The 21,156-nt window shown below is 34.7% G+C and overlaps 1 protein-coding gene across 2 annotated transcripts in view; it reads right to left on the bottom strand.

The window, feature by feature from the left end:
* LOC145292052 (syntaxin-6-like) overlaps positions 1–21,156 on the bottom strand; it is a 627,569-nt gene that overhangs the window by 52,852 nt on the left and 553,561 nt on the right. For both annotated transcript variants that reach the window (XM_080138080.1, XM_080138081.1), the window contains exon 5: positions 13,644–13,763. In XM_080138080.1, coding sequence (XP_079994206.1) covers positions 13,644–13,763 — 120 coding nt within the window. The remainder of the gene's footprint in view (positions 1–13,643; positions 13,764–21,156) is intronic.

Here is a 21,156-nt window from a genome sequence, read left to right as displayed (position 1 = left end):
TAATATTCACTGTTGATTTCTTTTATTTATAACATTTAAACCATCATACAGGTTTCAATTAATATCAAGTCCTCACATGTTTGTAAACGAAGGTCAGGCAATCAGAGATAGAGTTGAGTTTCTTTTTGAACAGTCAAAAGTTGGATTTCTTCAATGTGATTTCCTTCATGATCGCCTAAAGTATCTTTTAACTTCCTTTGTTTGAAGGTATGTCTGGTTGCTACACTGATGTAGAATTATTAGTTAAGATTTAATCATGTGATATTTACAGCTAGAAATTTGGAAGGATTACAAAAACGATAATTCTAAACGTTAAAAAGTGACTTAATAAAAAAGTTTACGCTTCGAAATTTTTGAAATGTGGATTCATAATTCAAATTGTTTGGATTATTTGGATTACTACATGGTCATTTTATTTGGACGATATAATCCGTGGCGCTACAGATAAAGTATTGTTCTAAGTGACATTTTTCTTTAGGTTGAAGGTTCAATTTTTGCTGCAGGCGATAATAATATAATTAACATTTTTACCAGTGGGTAACGAAAGGAGAATAATTTCTCCCTGTGGATTAAATAAGAGGTTTAGTTTGAAATTCTGTTTTCTAATTTAAAAAAAATGCATGCAAAGAAGGTCAGAGGTTACATCGGCTGAAACGTTGTGAAAATAACAAGTAAATGGAGACATAATTTATTCATCATATTCGGTTTTGCATCTGTTTTACATGATGGCATATACTGGATAGCTTTTAGAAATTTACTTTGAAACTAACACATCTCTGGACAGGTCTTTATTTATCCATCTTCAGTTCAACCTTACCACTTTCTCACATTTTTTCCTTGGCATTTCCCTGTGAACTGAACCTGCTAGTTCAACTGTTCAACATCCACTAACAAGAACTCATCTATTCTTTCAACATGGCCAAACCATCAAAAGTCTACTATTCTGCACACATCTCTCTATACTGTCCAGATTTTATCTTCTTTGTGAGATCATCAGGACTAAGTATGCCTTTAAGACTCCTATAACACATTCATCGTATCATTCTTATATCATTTCTCTTCATGCAATGCATGTCCACAACACTCAGTGGTTAGCTTTCACTTCCATACATCCTCGCATTGCATACACATGTATGAGGGATTCTTCCCTTGGTCAAAAGTGGTAATGCTCTGTTGGTTAGTAATGACAAAAATTCCTTGAACTTACCCTATCCACTCCTAATTCTTGCAATCAAAATAGCACCTGCTCCACCGTGTGCTTCAATCGTATCACCAAGATAACAAAACTTCTGGATAACCTCTTCGCCATCCAGATATATTTTGTTTACATCCGAGTTTTCATTCATCTTCATTATCTTACAGGTTTTGCACATAAACTGGTTATCCTCTCTCAGCCTACTAGTAATTCCACGTTTCCTGGTAGCCACACGTTAATTGTTGGTATTAAAAGAGTGGCACATATGAAATAAACATATGCGAAAGTTGGGCTCATTTTCTCGCACTAACGGTGAGGTCAATTTCAAGTTAATTGAAGCTCACACAAAAGCATCCTGTTTTTATATATTGCTTATCGATAGAAATGATCAAATGCATAAAAACACATTTCATTAACTACGATGTTCTATTTGTAACATTCACTCAACTGCTCTCTTCTTGAGTGTTATTTTCACAACGTTTCACTTGATGTAACGACTTTCATCAACTCAGGAATCTTTCTGGTGAACTTGGGAATCTGCACGGAATTTCAAACGAAATCCTTTATTCAATCCATAGAAGTAGCATTCTCTCATTCCGTCAGACATGGTTGGATAGAAATCTTAAGTAATTCGCAATTGTATCCTTAGTATTACCTGCACTGAAGATTGAACCTTCAACATCAAGAAGAGTGTCACTTAGAACTCAATTTTACTTAATACTTTATCGGCTACGCCTCAGATCTTTGTGAACAATTCTAATGTTTTTAAATGTACAATCTTACTACTTATTAAAGTATGGCATAATCATGTTGACACACTGGTCCCCACTGGATCACCCAAGTTAAGCAATGTTGAACCTGGTCAGTACTAAATGGGTGACCATTTGGGACTTCTAGGTGCTGTATGTGCTCTCTGCTTATCTCGGCATTGTTTCCAGTAGCCCTGGACTTCTTGGCACTGGACCCAAACAGTGCTGATTCAGGAGAGGTGTGGTTGGGATTGCACAACCCTTGCCTCACCATTTCATGCACAGCTGCCCCTGCAGGGGGTATCCTTTGTCTTTCGAGACTGAACGGAGGCATCGATTTCCATCGACTACTAATTACTACATATTACTCCCTCCCTCTCGTTTGTATGCGAGATCGTAAATTCTTGTTACTTGATCATTCAAAGATCGTCCATATTAAAGGTTAAGTTTCATTAATATTAAAATTTTCCTTAATTTTTGCGCCGATGAACGGTAATCTTGTGGTACGTTCTTTGCTAATGGAGCCAAAAATGGCTTTGTTGCAAGGTTTGAATCTTTTGACCAGCGTTGATCATTTCCTGCACTGATGATTGCATAAGCATGAAACACTAGTGTCTACAGGTAGAGAAAAATAATTATAATACTAGCAGGACCTGTGGAAATTCCACAGCGGCATCTTTCATATGTAATATATTACTGCTGGGCATTCTGTGGGCGTTCAGCATGAATAAAGACACCATCATATTATTCTAGACCTTTTGTTAAAAGTATAAAAATATTTATCTAAGCAAATCTATATATTAATACAGTAGCGTGTAGAACAATAAAAAAGAGGTGAGTTATTTATTTTTCCATATTTAATAATGCAAGCGTGACCGTTAAAAAACAACATAAAGTAGTGATTTCAAAAATAAAAAAAAATAGATGGGTTGAATGCAATCATCTATAATCGAAAATGAAACCAAAACTTATGAAGAATTCTTGGCAAAATTATTTATTACAAAAAATGGAAGAACACAACAATTATTTAACGACAGCCACTCAAAAGAAAAAAGATGTAAACGTGACACACAAAGTAACACACACACTATCATATATATATATATATATATATATATATATATATATATATATATTATTTTCATAAGTATGTATACACAAATTAGAATTAATAAATTTACTAATTATTAATTTTGGTAGAATATTCATAAATTAATTAAAATGATCAATCGTTTTTTTTTTTTGTTTTTTTTTTACCTTAGTTTAGTTTCATATATACAAACATGTATAATAGTTTATAATTTGCTGATATTATTTTTATAAGTATGCATACACAACTTAGAATTAATAAATTTGCTAATTATTAAATAGAACATTTTGGTAGGAGATTTATAAGTTAATTAAAATTGTTGCTACGAATAGTTGTTTGATAAAAATTCAATATGGCATGATGGAAAATAAAAAGGTATTTACAGTCTCTCTTCCAATTTTCAGGTTTTAATCATGTCAAATCACACTTCAATTCCTTTTGACGGATTGATTGTTGCTATTTCTTCTGATGAGTTAAGGGCATAATAGATTCACTGATTGATATAATAATTAAGTGATTGATTTTGCACTACGAAACAGATACTGTCAAGAATTGTATAAGTCAACTGAATTAAAAGAATAAATTATAAGATGGTCAACATCAGAATTTTGGAATATAACTTTTTGTTATTTATTCCTTCTCTCTCTATATATATATATACATACACACACACACAATTTCAGTCTGAATAATCAAAATTATATAACCTATCTTCATCTCCCAAATTCAGAAACATAATATTTTTTGTTTTTTTATTCAATTATTTTTATTTTACTATAACAAATAGGCCTGTTTAGAAATATTGTTTTATTTTGTGGTCACATAGCTTGCAAGTCAACAGAATTTGGAAATGTTAAGTTAAAAATAAAGACCTCCGTATATATATATATATATATATATATATATATATATATGAGGGGCGTGCAATAAGTAATGCCCCTGACTCACATCCTATAGTAGTAGAGCAATGAAACTTGGCACAGTTATTAGTCTTTCTCTACATAGGAACCACCCAGAGTTATGCATTTCTCCCATCGTTTGATGCAGCTCTGGAGACAGATTTTGTAGAACACCCCAGGTTGGTCCTCCAACCATGACATGACTTCAGAAATCAAGGCTGCATCATCTGGGAAACGCTTTCCTTTAAAAAAAACTTCATGGCTAGAAAGAGGTGAAAGCCAGAGGGTGCAAGGTTAGGAGAATAGGGAGGATGGGGGCAGATTTCATAACCACACGCTTGTGCTTCTGATCTGGCGACATGCGAGTTGTGGACCAGAGCGTTGTCCTGCAGGAGGAGGGTACCTTTGCTGATCTTGCCTCGCCTCTTGATTTTGATAGCTTCCCTTAATTTCCTCAAAAGTGAAGCATGATAGGCTCCTGTAATTGTGGTACCCTTTGCCAGGAAATCTGTCATCACTACTCCGTCCTGGTCCCAGAAGACTGTGAGTATGACCTTGCCAGCAGAGGGCTGCAGCTTGCCTTCTTTGGAGATGGTGAGTCCAAGTGCTTCCACTGCATTGACTGGGCTTTGGTCTCTGGATCATAGTGATAGACCCAGGTTTCATCCTGTGTAATCAGTCTTTTCAAAAACTTTGACTCATCTTCTTGGCAAGTTTCCAAATTCATCCTCGAGTACTCGACGCATTCTCGCTTCTGGAATGGTGTGAGTAACCTGGGAATCCATCTGGCAGACACCTTATGCATATGCAAATGGTCATGAATGCTAGTTTCCACAGACCCTGTACTAATCTTGACATCTTAGACTATTTGGCGAATAGTAACGCGCCGATCTTCCTAAATGGCAGCCTCAACTTGACGGACAGATGCCACATCAATGGCAGAAGGGGGCAACCAGGTGTGGGAGCTGTTTTCACAGACTTCCGGCCATGTTTAAATTCACAATGCCAGCGTTTTACAAGGTCATATGATGGGGCATTATCACCATAAGTTTCTTTCATTTCATCAAAAGTCTTTTGTGGTGTGCGTTCTTTCAAATACAAAAACCGGATCACTGCTTGACATTCAACAGGCTCCATTTCACACCTGACTCAATTCAAACACCTGTAAAACAGAAACGACAATTAGTTCAGAGCTGTAATTTGCCACATAACCCGTAGAGATATAAATCATTACACATGCAAAATTTCAGCTAGATCAGACAACTGGAAGTCGGTCAGGGGCATTATTTATTGCACGCCCTTCGTGTGTGTGTGTGTGTGTGACACACACACACACACACACTGTTGCCCAGGCAAATTAATTCATTTTTTTTCTGTAGGATCACATTTTAAAGATAAACAAATTTGTACCAAAATTTCAAAAATGCTAATCTATATATTAATACGATAACGCGTGTGTTATTTTGTGTGTCACGCTTACATCTTTTTTCTTCCGAGTGACTGTCGTTTAATTGTTATGACCTCCCATTTCTTGTAATAAATAATTTTACCAAGAATTCTTCATAAGTTTTGGTTTCAGTTTCGATTATAGCTGGAGGAACTCAAGTTATATATATATATATATATATATATATATATATTTTTTTTTTTTTTTTTTTTATTCATAAGTTTTGGTTTCAATTCAAGCTGATGCACCCAAGTCATATTATATATATATATATACACATATATATATATGTATTTTTTTTTAAATCACAACTTTATAATATATAAGAGTAAAAATTGACTCTATAATAATATATATACAAAATCTGCATAAAGTAAAATATCATATTTAAGCGTATTTTATGACTGTGCAATGTGGGGCATCTCTGCTTTTGCAGTTTTAACAAAAGAGCTACAATAATATCAGGGCATCTCCATTTACATTGGACATTCACGGAATGCCAACATTAATATATTATCTATGAAAGTCTGCTGTGGAATTTCCACAGGTCATGCTAGTATTTATCAATATGAATAAATATGACAGTATTTGTTTTGCATTTACAGCAATGAAATGGTTATTTAAATTTGGTGCTTCAAGTATTTTGAAAACTTCGTGAAGCAATAACAAGCTTGTGAAGCCATCTAGTTTGAAATAAATATAAGTATAAAGAAAAACATTTTTAGTGTCATTGTTGGATATCTAGACTGTGTGTACCGAGACATCTTGATAAAAGTGTACATCTGGCGACAAATGTAAGAAACAAGAAAATGTACCAAAAAGTAATTTAATAAAAATTATAAACATGACACATGCACCTGCACGAAGAAGCAACAAATTTGATCAATTATGAAAAAGAAGACAAGTTAAAAGCATGCTGTTTGAAAGGTCATTTTTGGCAAAAGGTTACACAGGTGTAATCAAAGTCAGGTCACTTCAGTGAAATGACAATGACCGCATAAAACGCCTGAGGGTGTGGCTGCAATGATAACATCCCAAAAGGAGCGTTTCAGGTGGTCACAAATGCTTATATGATGACAGCTGAAAAGGATATCGTTGCTGATTAACAATTCGGTCCAGAGTAGAATCAACACAGAATTCTCATAGGTGTATCTTTCTCCGAACCAACCAACCATCTATAACCATTACTGAGAATGAAGATATATTGTTTTATTTTTATATATGTGTGTGTTGTCATTCTTTTCAATAGAGTACAAATACAGCACTGTTCTTGAATTCATACAACCATTTCAAAAGTCCATGATAATAACCATTCTACAAACCATAGTCAATTTGGAAAACTTTTCAGAAAAGCAAATACGTTTTATTTAAAAAAAAAAAAAAAAGGCAATTAAAACTGTCTCCATTGTTGCGGGCAAAGTATTACATGTACCACCATTTTGATCGGCCGAACACACAAAAGCAGCTGATAGCATAAAATTGCTTTTCCGTAAGACAACAACAGAGACCGGAGAAAGATGGATGCCTTTAAATTGAAAGCCAGACAAAACAAAACGGAAAAAAGATTTCAAGGAAAAATAAATTTATTTCTCTTTTTTATTTTGTTACAGTCCAACATTGTTTTATTAAACAGGAAGGTTTTCATTATAACAAAAATTAATGAGGAAATTAGAAAAAGTCGAAATAAAGTTGTTTTTTATAAAAAATTTCTTCTTCATTGAATTTGTTTCTTGCAAATTTCTTGTTCTATTGCAATTCTACAACTGGCAAGAAAACTGAGTTTATATATATATATATATATATATATATATATATATATATATATATATATATATATATATATATAACAAAGCTGAACGTCTGTGTGTGTCTGGTCACGAATAGGCTTCTATATGGTTGACTATTATAGAATACTGATCACATATAATGATAGAAGATGTATCGAGACACAGGAATCGGTATGTTTGATCTGACATAATGATGATTAATTAAAATTGTGGGGTCTGCGTATGCGCCTGGTCCACAAAGTATTGAAATAAATTTAAAAATTAAAAAAAAAAACGTATACAAGTGTTTTTGATATAGATGTACATAATAATACTTTAATACGTATGTTTTAACTTAAATAGGGATGGTATAATAAAATTGTGGGGTCTGCGTTTGTGTCTGGCCTCCATAGAATGGAAATAGGCACAAACTTTAATAAAGACTTTTCATATCTATCTACGTAAGTATACTTTGATAATTATGTTTCAGTTTGAAGAAATATGGTATATGGGGTGTTTGTTCGTGCCTGACATCCATAGGATGGAAATATGTCACAAAGTTTAACAAGGTTTTTTAATATAGATCCACAGAATGTTATGATAAGTGTTTCAGTGTGAACAGGTATGGTATAATAAATTGGGGCTTATCTATTTTATTTTTACTTTCATATTTTGCTTTGGTTTTGATACCCACAAATTCGAAGTTATGTCGTTACAACCCTTCCTTTTCATAATCTATCATACTTTCATAAATCAGAGTCCATTTTCTGTAGGCTGTTTTTGAACCCAGTCAAGGACGGGTACTTTTGCTAGTATATATATATATATATATATATATATTTAATAATTATTATAGTAAAAAAAATAATTATGACAGCCCCTTTAAGAAATTCGTTTCTTATCGTTGAGCACTTTCAGTTGAATTAAAAGTCGGTCAACTTAGCTCTTATGCATAGATCATCGTATAACGATTAGATCACTCTCTGACTGACGCAAATGAACATTTAAAATTAAAAATGTTTAAATTCGACGTTATTTCACGCGGTTAATGGTAGCCGAATGAATTAGGTCTTCGCTAACCGAGCTAGAGATGTCTCGTGATGCGGGGTTCGAATTGCTCGACTGGTATTAATCGTGACACCCTGCACTGAAGATTCCCGAAAGGATGAAACACTAGTGTCTGTAGGTATTTAATAATTATTATAATAAAAAAAAATAATTATATATATATATATATATATATATATATATACACACACACACAATTATTTTACCGGATTTTCAAAGTCAGGTCCAAATAGCAATCATATTGAAGAACCGATTTTTTTTAAAGTGTGTTTATTTATATAATGAAATGTTTTGGGTATGTTTACCATATTATACCATGTTTCCGTATCTGTGAGAATTGTGAACTTTAGCTGCCGATCTAGAAAAAAGGACACAGATCATAGAGTTGATTTGCTCCCAAAATATCCTCAACATCTCATACAAAAACGACATTACAAATGAGTAAGTGAATAAGACCTAGACAAACAGTCGAGCCACACGAGAATCTACTAACCACTGTGAAGAAGAGGAAAATTAAAGGACAAACAAAGAGAAAAGAGGTGAATGGACAACATTCGAGAGTAGACAGGGCTGGAAGGCAGAAAATTGGAAGGGCTAGAGAAAAATGATTGGCAGGTCATCTTTGGTGTCTCAACGGTCATCCAGACCCAAGAACAGCTGAGAGATTTAACATAATGACCGACACATGTATTATTTACATAAAAACATTAGTAACAATTGGAGACTAACAAAAGGACAACAAACATGGATGATCATATGGTACAGGATTGCTTTGTCTGCATTGTCACAATTGGGAAATATTTCCAAAGTTTTACAGCCACAGAATTCGCATTTCTTTTGCCCGACTTTTTAAGAAGTATCACTTAAGGTTTTCGTTTTTATTTTAATACAACCATAACTACAATGAGGATCTGTTATTTTTATCAAAATTGGAAATATTTTCAAATTTTCACCAGCTATGGGTAAATAGCTGCCTTGTGGATACCTTGGTAAAGACAAGGGTTAATGAAGTAAACTCTGACAAAAATATCCAGTTTGGAATCCTGATAGGTGGATGGTGAAACACTGCAACACCTTTCTGGCAACTCCTGCAGCTGTGCTAGCTCCAACCATCTTTCCATCAGACTTTGTCTGCAATGCTGAGAGGAGGACCCTGGTAACTAGGCAAACCTAGGTTTCCTTATTACCAGCCTAGACCTGCATCCAGAGAGCCAATTCCAGCTTCGAACTGTATAGCTACAGCAGATGCTGCAGTGCACCAGACTAGATGCAGAATGCCATTGTCTCATTAAACAGAAGGTTGCCATCATAAGAAACTGTCCAACCAGAGCAGATTGAATAAAAGAAAAGAGAATGGCTAACTGTTGTATGCTATTGTGACTTCTATGCATTAGAAAGTGATTTTGAAATGTTTAAAAAGCAATTTCCAACTTTATTGTACATTTGTGCTTCTAAGCTAAAGGAAACCATTAATTTTATAATATACACTTGTTATAAAAAAGAACCAACTTTCTTGTGAGTATTTATAGTGACTAATATGCATATTATTTGTATAGATACAATGTTGTCAATTGGAAATTACAAAGAAAAACAAAGAAACAAGCATAAGGATGTTAGCAGCACTAAATTAAGTACTACTAACAAACAAGTGTCCTTTCCATATGCATATTCAAGTGATTTCACATACTGACAACCTGCCTGTATAAATTACAGAGAAAGAACCTGACCATATAAAATTATATAAGACCAGATATTATATCTGGTATAATCATAAAACCAAATACAATATATGAAGTGCCTTCAATAAGTTTGGAGACTTTTTTAAAAATCTCAATTGTCTCATAGCAACAGCTTCTAAGGTTTATCTTGAGCTTAAGAAATAACCAAAAGTCACAGGGAGCAAGGTCTGGACTATAGGGAGGGTGAGGAACTGTCTTGATGCTCATCTTGGTCAAATAGTCTGCAACAAGGATGGAGTTATCGACTGGTGCATTGGAAAAACTTCATGCGAATCTTCCATATCTTCAGTTCCTCGTGAATAATTGTGTGTCAAGTTCCTATACTGACATCAAACTGTGTATTTATTGTCTCTGCAGACACATGACGGTTCTTATACATGAAATTCTTTATTTGGCGACTTAACTCTGATGTTCTGATTTCCTTACTTCTCCCACACTTTTCATCATCTTTCACGGACTTCCTGCCTTTCTTGAATCTCTTATGCCACTCAAAAACTGATGCTCGATTTATGCAAGAATGATTTATAAGCAGTCTGAAACATTCCATGTTTCTGCGGCATTTTTTCCAAATTAAAAACAGAATTTTATGGCATATCGTTCTTCTAAAACGTCCACACATCCGGATCGCATTTTTGAAATTCACCAGTTGTGACAATCAGGCTTTAGTAGGGTGTATTCTAATTCCTGTTGTAGCTGTTCATCTTAACCTGAAACCATAAAAATTGGTCAACCATTTCATAAGATGTACAAAAATAACATACTGAATTTTCAAGAGTCTGCAACAATTTTAAATGCCTGTACAAAAAAGTCTGAAAATTTATTGAAGACACCTTGTATCTGACCATAAAGTACCAGATATCATATCTGGTATAATCATAAAACCAAATACAATATATCTAACCATATAGAAGAACCAACTTTCTTGGTTGTATTTATAGCGACTGACACACACATCATTTGCATAGATACAATGATTTTAATCTGAAACTAAAAAAATATAACATGGGGATGTTAACAGCACTAAATTATTAAGTGCAAACAAATCAAGTAGTCTATAAGAGTAGTCCTGTTCAAATTTCCTTTCCTCCTCCTCCGTAGACTCATTCAAGCGATTTAACACACTGACCACCTGCCTCTATAAATTATAGATAAATAATCCCGATGGCAACATTGGCTAGAAACATGGTGGATCATGAAGATGAACATGGTTGCTAGGAGACAACTGTAAAAGAATTTCTGTTCATGAGACCACTTCACGTGTGTATTCATCTGGTATCAACCTAACTTTCATAATTGCAAATTATTATCGGTTTAATTTACTGAAAGCAAAAATGGAATACCTAGTATGGCATTCACCATTCTCCCTTCGAGGAGAAAGTTTCTAGGGAATATTAAATTCACAAGTGATTCCAAGTTTCATATATAAAAAAAAGGTAATAGCATCAAATATAATTTTTTTTTTTTAAATCGTATTTTAAAATATTATTTAATTACAAAGTTAATTCCACCAGAATACATTTCAGTTTATTAACCCCCCCTTCAAAAACCAGACTGACAGCAAGTAGCTAGTTTCCTCTTGCTGCATTCGTTAGTCATGTAAAACTGACATTGATAAATCTTCTCTTCGATTGGGATTCTATTATTGATGGCATATATATATTGTAGGGTCTGGTCATTTTAGAAAAAAAAAGGTTTTATATTTCAAATTGTTTATATCTTCAAATATTTATTCATGCCATTTAGTTTGGTTGTTTTGTTTTACGGCATGTCATTTTTGTTTTTGTTTGATGCTGAATTCAATTATTTTGATAAAAAATTTTATGCTTCAAATTCTTTATATCTTCAAAGATTTATTCATGTTTTGTTTAGCCATTTTACAGAGAAAAATTGTTTTTGCTTCTGGCTTTGCAGAGCATGATTGAGTTGGGCTTTTTTTTTTTTTTTTTTTTAACTTTTTTTATTCATTTTCACCCCATATAAGGCATATTGCAACTTGGAACACATAGAGCTTCTATTTGGGATTGAGTCTAGCAGGGGATTGAGGGGAGTTGAGCAGCAAGATGTCTATTCATATGACATTTAAACTTCTGCAAGTTAGTACAGTCAGGGAAGCAAGAAACAGGGAGGGATTTTCAAAGTCTAGCAGTCTGAAGGAATAAACTATTAGAGTAGAAGGCTTTCCGGCATCTAGGGACTTCAACAGTGAAGGGGTGGGATTTTGCTGCTTGTTGAGTTAGTTGGGAGTACGTACATTAAGGGGGGCACAAGTGCTGTGAGTTTATCAGAGCACATTCCATCCATTAAAATATTTGTAAAACAGGCACAGGTATGCGACATTGGAGCGATGAGACAGGATCTGGTGCTTGACCGATAGTGCAGAACCTATTAGTTTGAGACTTTTGTTTGGATCCTGCCTAAGAGTGAAAAACTAGTGGCAAATGTTCCAGCCCAGATGTGGCAACAATACTCTACACATGAGTGAATTACGACTTTGTAAAAATATAGAATGCTCTCTTTTGTGAGTAATTTTCGTATAAACAAAGTGAAAGTATTCAAAGAAACTGCGTTTCCCTGGCACTCTTCCCGGGACATCCAGAAAGCAATAAGCTGTGTGGGGGAATGTGGGGAAAACCCGTCATAACAGACAATTGCTATTCATTTGGACACTCCCTCTTTTATGGGAAGCTGGTTTTCCCCAACATCTTGGGGAACAAGCTTAACTGGCTTGCAGCCAAAGTTAAGCGCGTGATGTTTGACATCCTGTGTGAACTCATTCACTTAGCTTTTTAATCGTTTGATTGCAACCATTCTCACTTCCTCTGCCCTCTTAGTATGGCGGTTACATATCACTTTTTCTTCCACTTTCTTTTTCGCCTTTGTCTCCAGGCTTCGGGTTTGAGTCTGCCTTTCTTTTTTCTCAACACACACCGACAAACACCCAGGCAACGCCGGGCAGCCCTGCTAGTCTATTATATAAAGGGCAAAATGGGCGCAAGCATTTGTGTATGTCCACGAAAGGCTTTTCAAATCGGGTTTCTCGCGTCGGTTAGGTTCTGCAAGAAGTTTTTGCATAATTCCCAGATCATAATATCTCGCATTCGCAAATGGACATCGTCTATCTTCTTTTTTTTTTGATCACGTTAAACAAAATTCCCCCTCCCCATGCCGTCGTCTTGGCTGTTTGTCTTTTTCATATAAATAAAGCGAAACTATTTGAACACAACCGCCTGGCATTTGGACCGGGTAGTATCTGTTCTGTAATTGGTCCTTGGTCAATGTAGGGGAAACCCTTCATACTGAGACAATTACTATTTATTTAGATACTGCCGGAGTGACCCCTTTTTAGGGGAACTGGTTTTCCCCAAATTAAAAACGACCTTGTGTCTAATTCTGTGGCAGGTTTAAAAGCAACGCCATTTCTGCAAGTCATCTTTTGTTTTTGATTGACTTTGTTAAATTTGAATACTTTAGACTTTCAGTCGCGTCAGGGAGTAGCAGTAAGACATCAGATTTTCTTTCATTTTCTTTCCACCATTGTGTTACGGGTTCGAACCTACCTGCCTACTACCATTTTTTTTTTGTTCAACACACACCTCCGGGCACCCAGGCTAGTATTACATAAAAAGGGGGGAAAAAATAGAAAACACGAAGAAAGAGAGAGGGGGATGCATTAAATCCTGGCAATTTTACCTGTTGCTGCTGCTCATTGTCATCGATAAACCTCTGGTTACTCCGCTCCATTTCCGAATCAAGTCTTGAATAACGTGTATCCATTCTGCTGTTACTGGGACCATTAGATGTTAGTAGTGCCTGTTAACAGATAAGACATTAACAAATAAATAACTTACTAGAAGGAATAACATAAAAGAAAAAAATCAATCTTCCAAACAATTAGTGTTACAGAAAAAGGGCTGTCCCCTTTTTCTGTAAGTAAGAAGAACATTAGATAAGTGGAAAATGAGATTAGGATAGACCTAGATTCGAACTTTGTAAGCAAAGTTCAGAAATAGATTCAGAAAATGGAATGTTAGAATTTCGCATTGTTGAATTTCATATAAAATAGTTTAAATTTTTGTATTGTAAAAAGAATTTAATTGTGCATTCTTTTATGGAAGGTGAATTAAAAAGGTCAGCTAAAAAAAAAATAATGAATACAATTTAAAAACATATTGAAAAATAAGTTAGGTTGAAAAATAGGTTAGTGAGAATTCTTTGTTGTAGAAGTTTGTTTTGGAAATGTATGTTTAAGCCACATGAGTCGATCACGTTTTGAGACCACACGTCTGACGTCATAGCAAAAATGAATTCTCAATATAGGAGCTAGAGTCGAAGATCAGAGGTAGTTGAGTCCAGATCGAACAATCAGCAGAGTCGGTCGGATTGAGCTGACATGATCAGAGGAAGGTCCCTTTAGAAGAGAAGGGAGAACGTTTAATCATGTAGAGCGACTTTGAATTCCTTGAAGTCATCATCATTCGACCGGTCGAACCGATAATAAAGAAGTTATCATCATATTTTTATAAAACTGTGGCGTGTCATTGTTGTGGTGGCACACATTCATTTGCATATGTGGATAGTAATTACACATAAATAGGAAGACTCAGTTAGTCTGAGGGTGTGTTCACCAAAAGCCACCGAAGACCGCCGAGAGCAGATATGTTTCTCCAGCAAAGACTCTTATTTGACAACATTATGTAAATATCCTGTAAATATACCTTTTCCTAATACACTTCTTATTTGATCTACCTTTGTTTGTTGAGTCGTCATTTGTATTGCTTTCTACGTTACTTGTTCAACCTGCAAACTTAACAGTGACGACGAGGATGAACGTCAAATATAATAGTTTGACGAAGAAATGGAAAGAACTCACTAAAAAAAAAAAGTACAACGCAACGGTTGACCTTTCTAAGGAATACAAGTTTTGACGAACGAAATAGTCGTAAAAACGAATTTTACGCTAAAGAGAAGTTCGACTCAAGCGGAAAAAATGAATAATTCAGCGAACATTGGAAAACTGTAAAATATTTTCCTTGCGAAGTACAACACTAAAAGAAAGAAACGGTTGTTTCCCAAATTCCAAGAACAAAAACTACATTCAGGTTAAAAAAAAAAAAAGTAACCTCGATTAATAGTATTTTATTTACTAAAATACTAGTTGGGAAAAAAAGAGACAAACTAAAACCTTTAATTGCAGTCTCAAAGCAAAAAAAAAAAACTCGAACGTGGCAAAAACAAAAAAAAACCCGACGATTTACGCCATTTCCCGAGGAATCCATCTTAAAAAAAAAAATAACAAACTGTAAAAGTGAATTTTTGTAAAACGACAAACAGATTCGTATTACTAAATTACAAAGAACAGATTTGTATTACTAAATTACAAGGCAGTAACATACAAAGAAAAAAAAAGTTCACCAGTGGATTTCCTAAATTGCTGTAAATACTAACTAAAGACTTTTTGGTAAACCAAATTTTTCTCTTCGGTATTTAAAAAAATAAAAAAATAAAAAATACCACAGTTAAACTAAAATCAAGGAAAGATTTTTTTAAAAAACTAAAGTTGTCACTGGATAACGGATATAAGACAGTAAAACGTCACGTACAAAAAAAAAAAAAAAAAAGGATTTATCTAGAATGTTAATGCAATTTTTGCAGACGCAACAAAAGGCGCAATCCGAGCTAGATGCATGTAGAGAGGAGAAATTATTGAAATGGCAAATGGAACAAGAAAAAAGGCAGAAGAAATTACAATTTGAACAAGAAGGCAGAAGAAATTACAACTTGAACAAGAAGAAAGGCAGAAGAAATTACAACTTGAACAAGAAGAAAGGCAGAAGAAATTACAATTTGAATATGAAGAAAGGCAAAATGAACGTTTTGCTAAAACACTGGAACTATTAAAGACTAATCGAGAAAATGTCGACAGTACTGATTTCTCGCATACAACTATATTTTAGCATGGACACATTTAATTATGTGCCGGAGGAAGAAAAGACTTTTGAAGCATACTATACAAGATACGAGGATGTCTTTCAACTGGACTGCAAAAGTTGGCCAAATAGCCAGAAAGTGAGCCTTTTACTCGGGAAGTTGGGTGTAAGAGAACACAGCAAGTTCGTAGATTATATACTACCTAAAAAAACTACGGAATTAGATTTCATGGAAGCTGTAAAATTACTAAAAGAATCATTTAATCCGAATATATCTCTTTTTCATAAGAGATGGTTGTGTATGAATCTAAGGAAGATGGACAACCAAGATTATTTGGCATACGCATCAGTTGTCAATTTATAACTGTGGTAATTTATAACTGTGGTAATTTTAAGCTAGCGGAACTAACAGTAGAAGATTTCAAATGCCTAATCTTTGCACAAGGGTTAGTCTCCACGAAAAATGCAGAAATACGCAGACGAGTGTTGTCTAAGCTGGAATCTGAGCAAGATTTAACACTTCAGAAATTAGCAGAGAATTGTGAAAGGGCCATTACACTAAAAATGGATTAAAAAAAGATTGAAGAATCCGGAGTGGCATATGTAAGAAAGGTTAGAAAACCATACACACCAACCAAGAACTATACAAATAAAAGCAGTCAAAACGGAACGAGATATTCCAAATATAATAATTATAATTATAGTCTCTTCCTAGATATAACTGTAAGAGATGCGCAGAAAGACATTGGGAATCGGATTGCCCTTATAAGAAGAAAAAATGCTACATTTGTAAGAAAGTCGGACACAAAAGCGATTGTTGCAGATATAAAGATTTCACCAGAAAGAGAGTACAGCAAACAAAATCAAATGAAAAATTAAACAAAAATCGGCGAAAATACATAAAAGTGGAAATATTTAAAACGCCAATGAAATTCCAACGGGATTCAGGATCCGATATTTCTATAATAAACTTGAATACATGGAAAAAGTTGGGTAAACTAACCATGATGAAAACAAGTAAATCAGCTTGGACGGTAACTGGTGGTGAGATAAAATTTGAAGGAGAAGTTATCCTTCCGATAAAATTGAAAGGGCTTACGAAGAAATTAAAAATGTTCATATTGAAAAATAGCGAAACCTGTTTGGAATAGATTTAATTGAGAAATTTGGACTCTGGGATAAGCCAATTAATACATTCTGTAAAAAAATAGAATGTACTACTCCAACAACAGAAAATATAAAAGAAGACTTAAAAAAATTATTCCCGGATGTATTTATGACTAAATTAGGTCGTTGCAATAAATTTAAGGCCTCGTTTGAACTTAAAGAAAACACCAGCCCAATTTTTAGAAAAAAGTGAAACGTTCCATTCGCTGGGTTGGAAAAGATTAATAAAGAATTAGACAGATTGGAACAGACAGGGATACTATCAAAAATGGAACATAGCGACTGGGCAGCCCCCACCGTATAAGCAAAGAAAAACAATGATCAAATCAGAGTGTGTGCAGACTTTTCGACAGGTCTAAACTCCATATTACAAGATTACCATTACCCTCTACCAAGCCCAGAGGAAATATTCACAAAGTTGAATGGTGGTAATATCTTCTCCAAGATAGACTTGAGCGACGTGTATTTACAAGTATCGGTCGAGGAGAATTGCTCAAAAATACTATGCATCAACATGCATAAGGGGTTGTACAAATACAACCAATTGCCCTTTGGCATCAAAGTAGCGCCTGCCATTTTTCAACAAGCGATGGACACCATGCTAAATGGTATTGAGGTCGCATGTGCATACCTGGCCGACATTGTTATCAGGAGCAAATCCCTAGAAGAATATAAGGAGCATTTAAAACAAATATTCACTCGAATACAAGAATTCGGGTTTAAAGTAAAAGAAAATAAACGCGACTTCTGTATGAGCGAAATTAAGTATCTTAGACATATAATAAATAAACATGGGCGACGTCCAGACCCAGAAAGATCTGCGGCAATAAAAAACATGCCAGCACCTAATAACGTAACAACCTTGCAGAGTTTCTTAGGACTAGCAAATTATTAGCAATCTTTTATTGAAGGGATGCATAATTTGCGAGCTCCCTTAAATGAGCTGCTAAAAAAGGACACACCTTGGAACTGGACGCAAGAATGTCAAACCGCTTTTGACAAAATAAAGAGCGCACTAACATCTGAATTATTTCTAACTCACTATGACACAAAATTAAATATAGTCGTCGCTAGTGACGCTAGTTCCTACGGCATAGGAGCATGCATTCAACATATCATGCCTAATGGATCTAGAAAGCCGATACGCTTCAAGAACGCTGCTTCCAGCAGAGAAGGCATATTCACAGATTGAAAAAGAAGCGTTGAGTATAATCTTTGCAGTGACTAAATTCCACCGATAAACCATTATTCACAATCTACGGATCAAAAAAAGGATTGCCTGTATACACCGCAAATAGATTGCTGCGCTGGGGTACGATCCTACTGAATTACGATTTCCAGCTACAACATCTAGCATCGAAAAAGATTTGCCATGCGGATGGATTTTCAAAACTGATACCACAGAAACATAATTTGGAAGAATCAGTGATTGCAGCAATTCGAACAAACGTCGAAGTGAAAAATATGGTAGCAAACATCATTAAAGAACTACCGGTGACATTGTCGGACATTAAAAGAGAAGCCGATAAAGATGAATATATAAATGATATAAAAGAAAAAATTATAAATGACAAAAAGGTTCAGGAAACTTTTTCCATATGTAACGATGTGTTATTATATAGCGAGAGAGTAGTAATACCTAAAACGTTGCAGAAGAGGATATTGAGAGACTTCCACACAGGACATCCAGGGATAAATCGGATGAAGTCTCTGATGAGAAGCTACGTATACTGGCATAACATGGACGTCGACATAGCTACAACAATAAATAGATGTGAAGGATGCCAGTTAGCGGCAAAATACCCACCTATAGTACACAAACCTTGGCCAAAAACCGACCACCAATGGTCGAGAATCCACATGGACTTCGCTGGTCCAGTAGGAGAAAATTACTACTTAATTGTAATAGATAGTTATACAAAATGGCCTGAGGTAATGCGTTGCAGGAATCCAACAACGAACAACTCAATAGGATTCCTACACGAGTTATTTGCACGATTTGGTGTACCAGACACACTGATCACTGACAATGGAACTCAATTCACATCCACAGACTTTAAGGAATTTTGTGACACGTTCCAAGTAAAGCATATCATTACTCCGCCGTATCATCCAAGATCAAACGGCCTCGCGGAGAGGTTCGTGGACACGTTAAAACGAGCGTTGAAAAAATCCATTGGGATACCAACGGAAAAGGCTTTGCAACAATTTTTGCAAATATATAGGATAACACCGCACCCTACTACCCCGCCAAACATATCACCAGCTGATTTAATGTTTGCCAGAAAGGTGAAATCAGCGTTTGATAAACTATTGCCAAGACAGGCAATTGTCCAAAACACTACACACATGATAAGAAAGAAATATAACTCAGGAGATCGAGTATATTTCAAGTGTTACAGGAATAACACCTCTTACTGGGAATGTGGAGTAGTGGATAAACACATTGGTGATTGTACATACATGATTAAAGGTCCACAAAATATACATAAAAGGCACCTGAACCAAATAAAAAAAATGCCACATTCAAGATGGTGATTGTTTAATGAACCATTAATGTTAAATCCCAAGAGAAAAAGATATTGAAATCTGTGCGACTTCAAATCTTGGGAGGAGGGTGTTGTGGTGGCACACATTCATTTGCATATGTGGATAGTAATTACACATAAATAGGAAGACTCAGTTAGTCTGAGGGTGTGTTCACCAGAAGCCACCGAAGGCCGCCGAGAGCAGATATGTTTCTCCAGCAAAGACTCTTATTTGACACCATTATGTAAATATCCTGTAAATATACCTTTTCCTAATACACTTCTTATTTGATCTACCTTTGTTTGTTGAGTCGTCATTTGTATTGCTTTCTACGTTACTTGTTTCAACCTGCAAACTTAACAGTCATCATTCAACAGCAAAAGGCAATGTGTAATCATCTGATATGAACTTTGTATAACCCCATCCAAGTAATGTATCTCGCCATCATAAGTAATGACTGTCCCCTTCTGTGTAAAAGAACAGTAATACACACTCTTCAATAATGTCAACTTTTCTCTCTCTCCTCCTCCCCATCATTGTTATATACATGCCGTCGTCACTCTCCAATATGACTGTCCCCTATGCAGCATCAGTTCACATGCACATATCAAAATTAAAAATGCAAAGAATAAAAAAGAAGGTGATGTCTATAAGAGAACTGACTACCACAAACCTCGGGTTGACAACAGACAGTGCATATGTGGAAATCGAAATTATCTATATGTTAATACGATAGTGTGTGTTATTTATTTTCCGCGTCACGTTTACATCTGAGTCGTTTAATTGTTATGGACTTTCATTTCTTGTTGTAAATAATTTTACCAAGAATTCTTCATAAATTTTGGTTTCATTACAATTATTGTTGAAGGAAGTTATATAAATATTTTTTTTTTTTCATAAGTTTTGGTTTCAATTCAAGCTAATGCACCCAAGTCATATGGATATAGATTTTTATTTTTGAAATCACAACTTTATAATATATAAAAATCGATAAAACATTAACTCTATAATAATATATACGAAATCTGTAAGAATTAAAATATATTTAAGCGTACTTTACCACCAGGCTACGCTAGCCGTCTCTGCTAGCTTAGATAAATGCTTTTGCAGTTTTAATAAAAGAGCTACAATAATATCAGAGCGTCTCCATTTATGCTGACCATCTACAGAATGCCAACACTAACATATTACATATAAATGAGTTTGCTGTGGAATTTCCACAGGTCCCACTAGTTGTTAAATAATTAAAGAGAACACTTTAAGGGATTGGTTAGAAATATTCCTGTAATTAATGTGAAACTATCCGTTATTGGTATTTATAATTTAGTTAGCTACAGATGAGTGCTTCATCATCTATGATTCATCAGTGTGGCTAGATATAACGTGATTCGAAACATGGTCTGCAGTGATTGGCATCTGGGAAGGGTGGAGAGGAAGGAGACCTACTAACTGTGCTAAAAAAAACCCTACTAAAGTGGGATAAAGTAAATCATATTTAAATGAAACAATTCATTTTTTACATGTTATTTTACGGTAATGATGAACAAAAATAATCTATTCTTTTCACAGAAGATTATTGT

Source organism: Euprymna scolopes, chromosome 13 (assembly GCF_053919585.1).
Source record: "Euprymna scolopes isolate OS-2025 chromosome 13, ASM5391958v1, whole genome shotgun sequence".
NCBI classification, from domain to species: Eukaryota; Metazoa; Mollusca; class Cephalopoda; order Sepiida; family Sepiolidae; genus Euprymna; species Euprymna scolopes.
The sequence above is the reverse complement of the archived record's forward strand: the minus strand, read 5'-3'. Positions and strand labels throughout refer to the sequence as shown.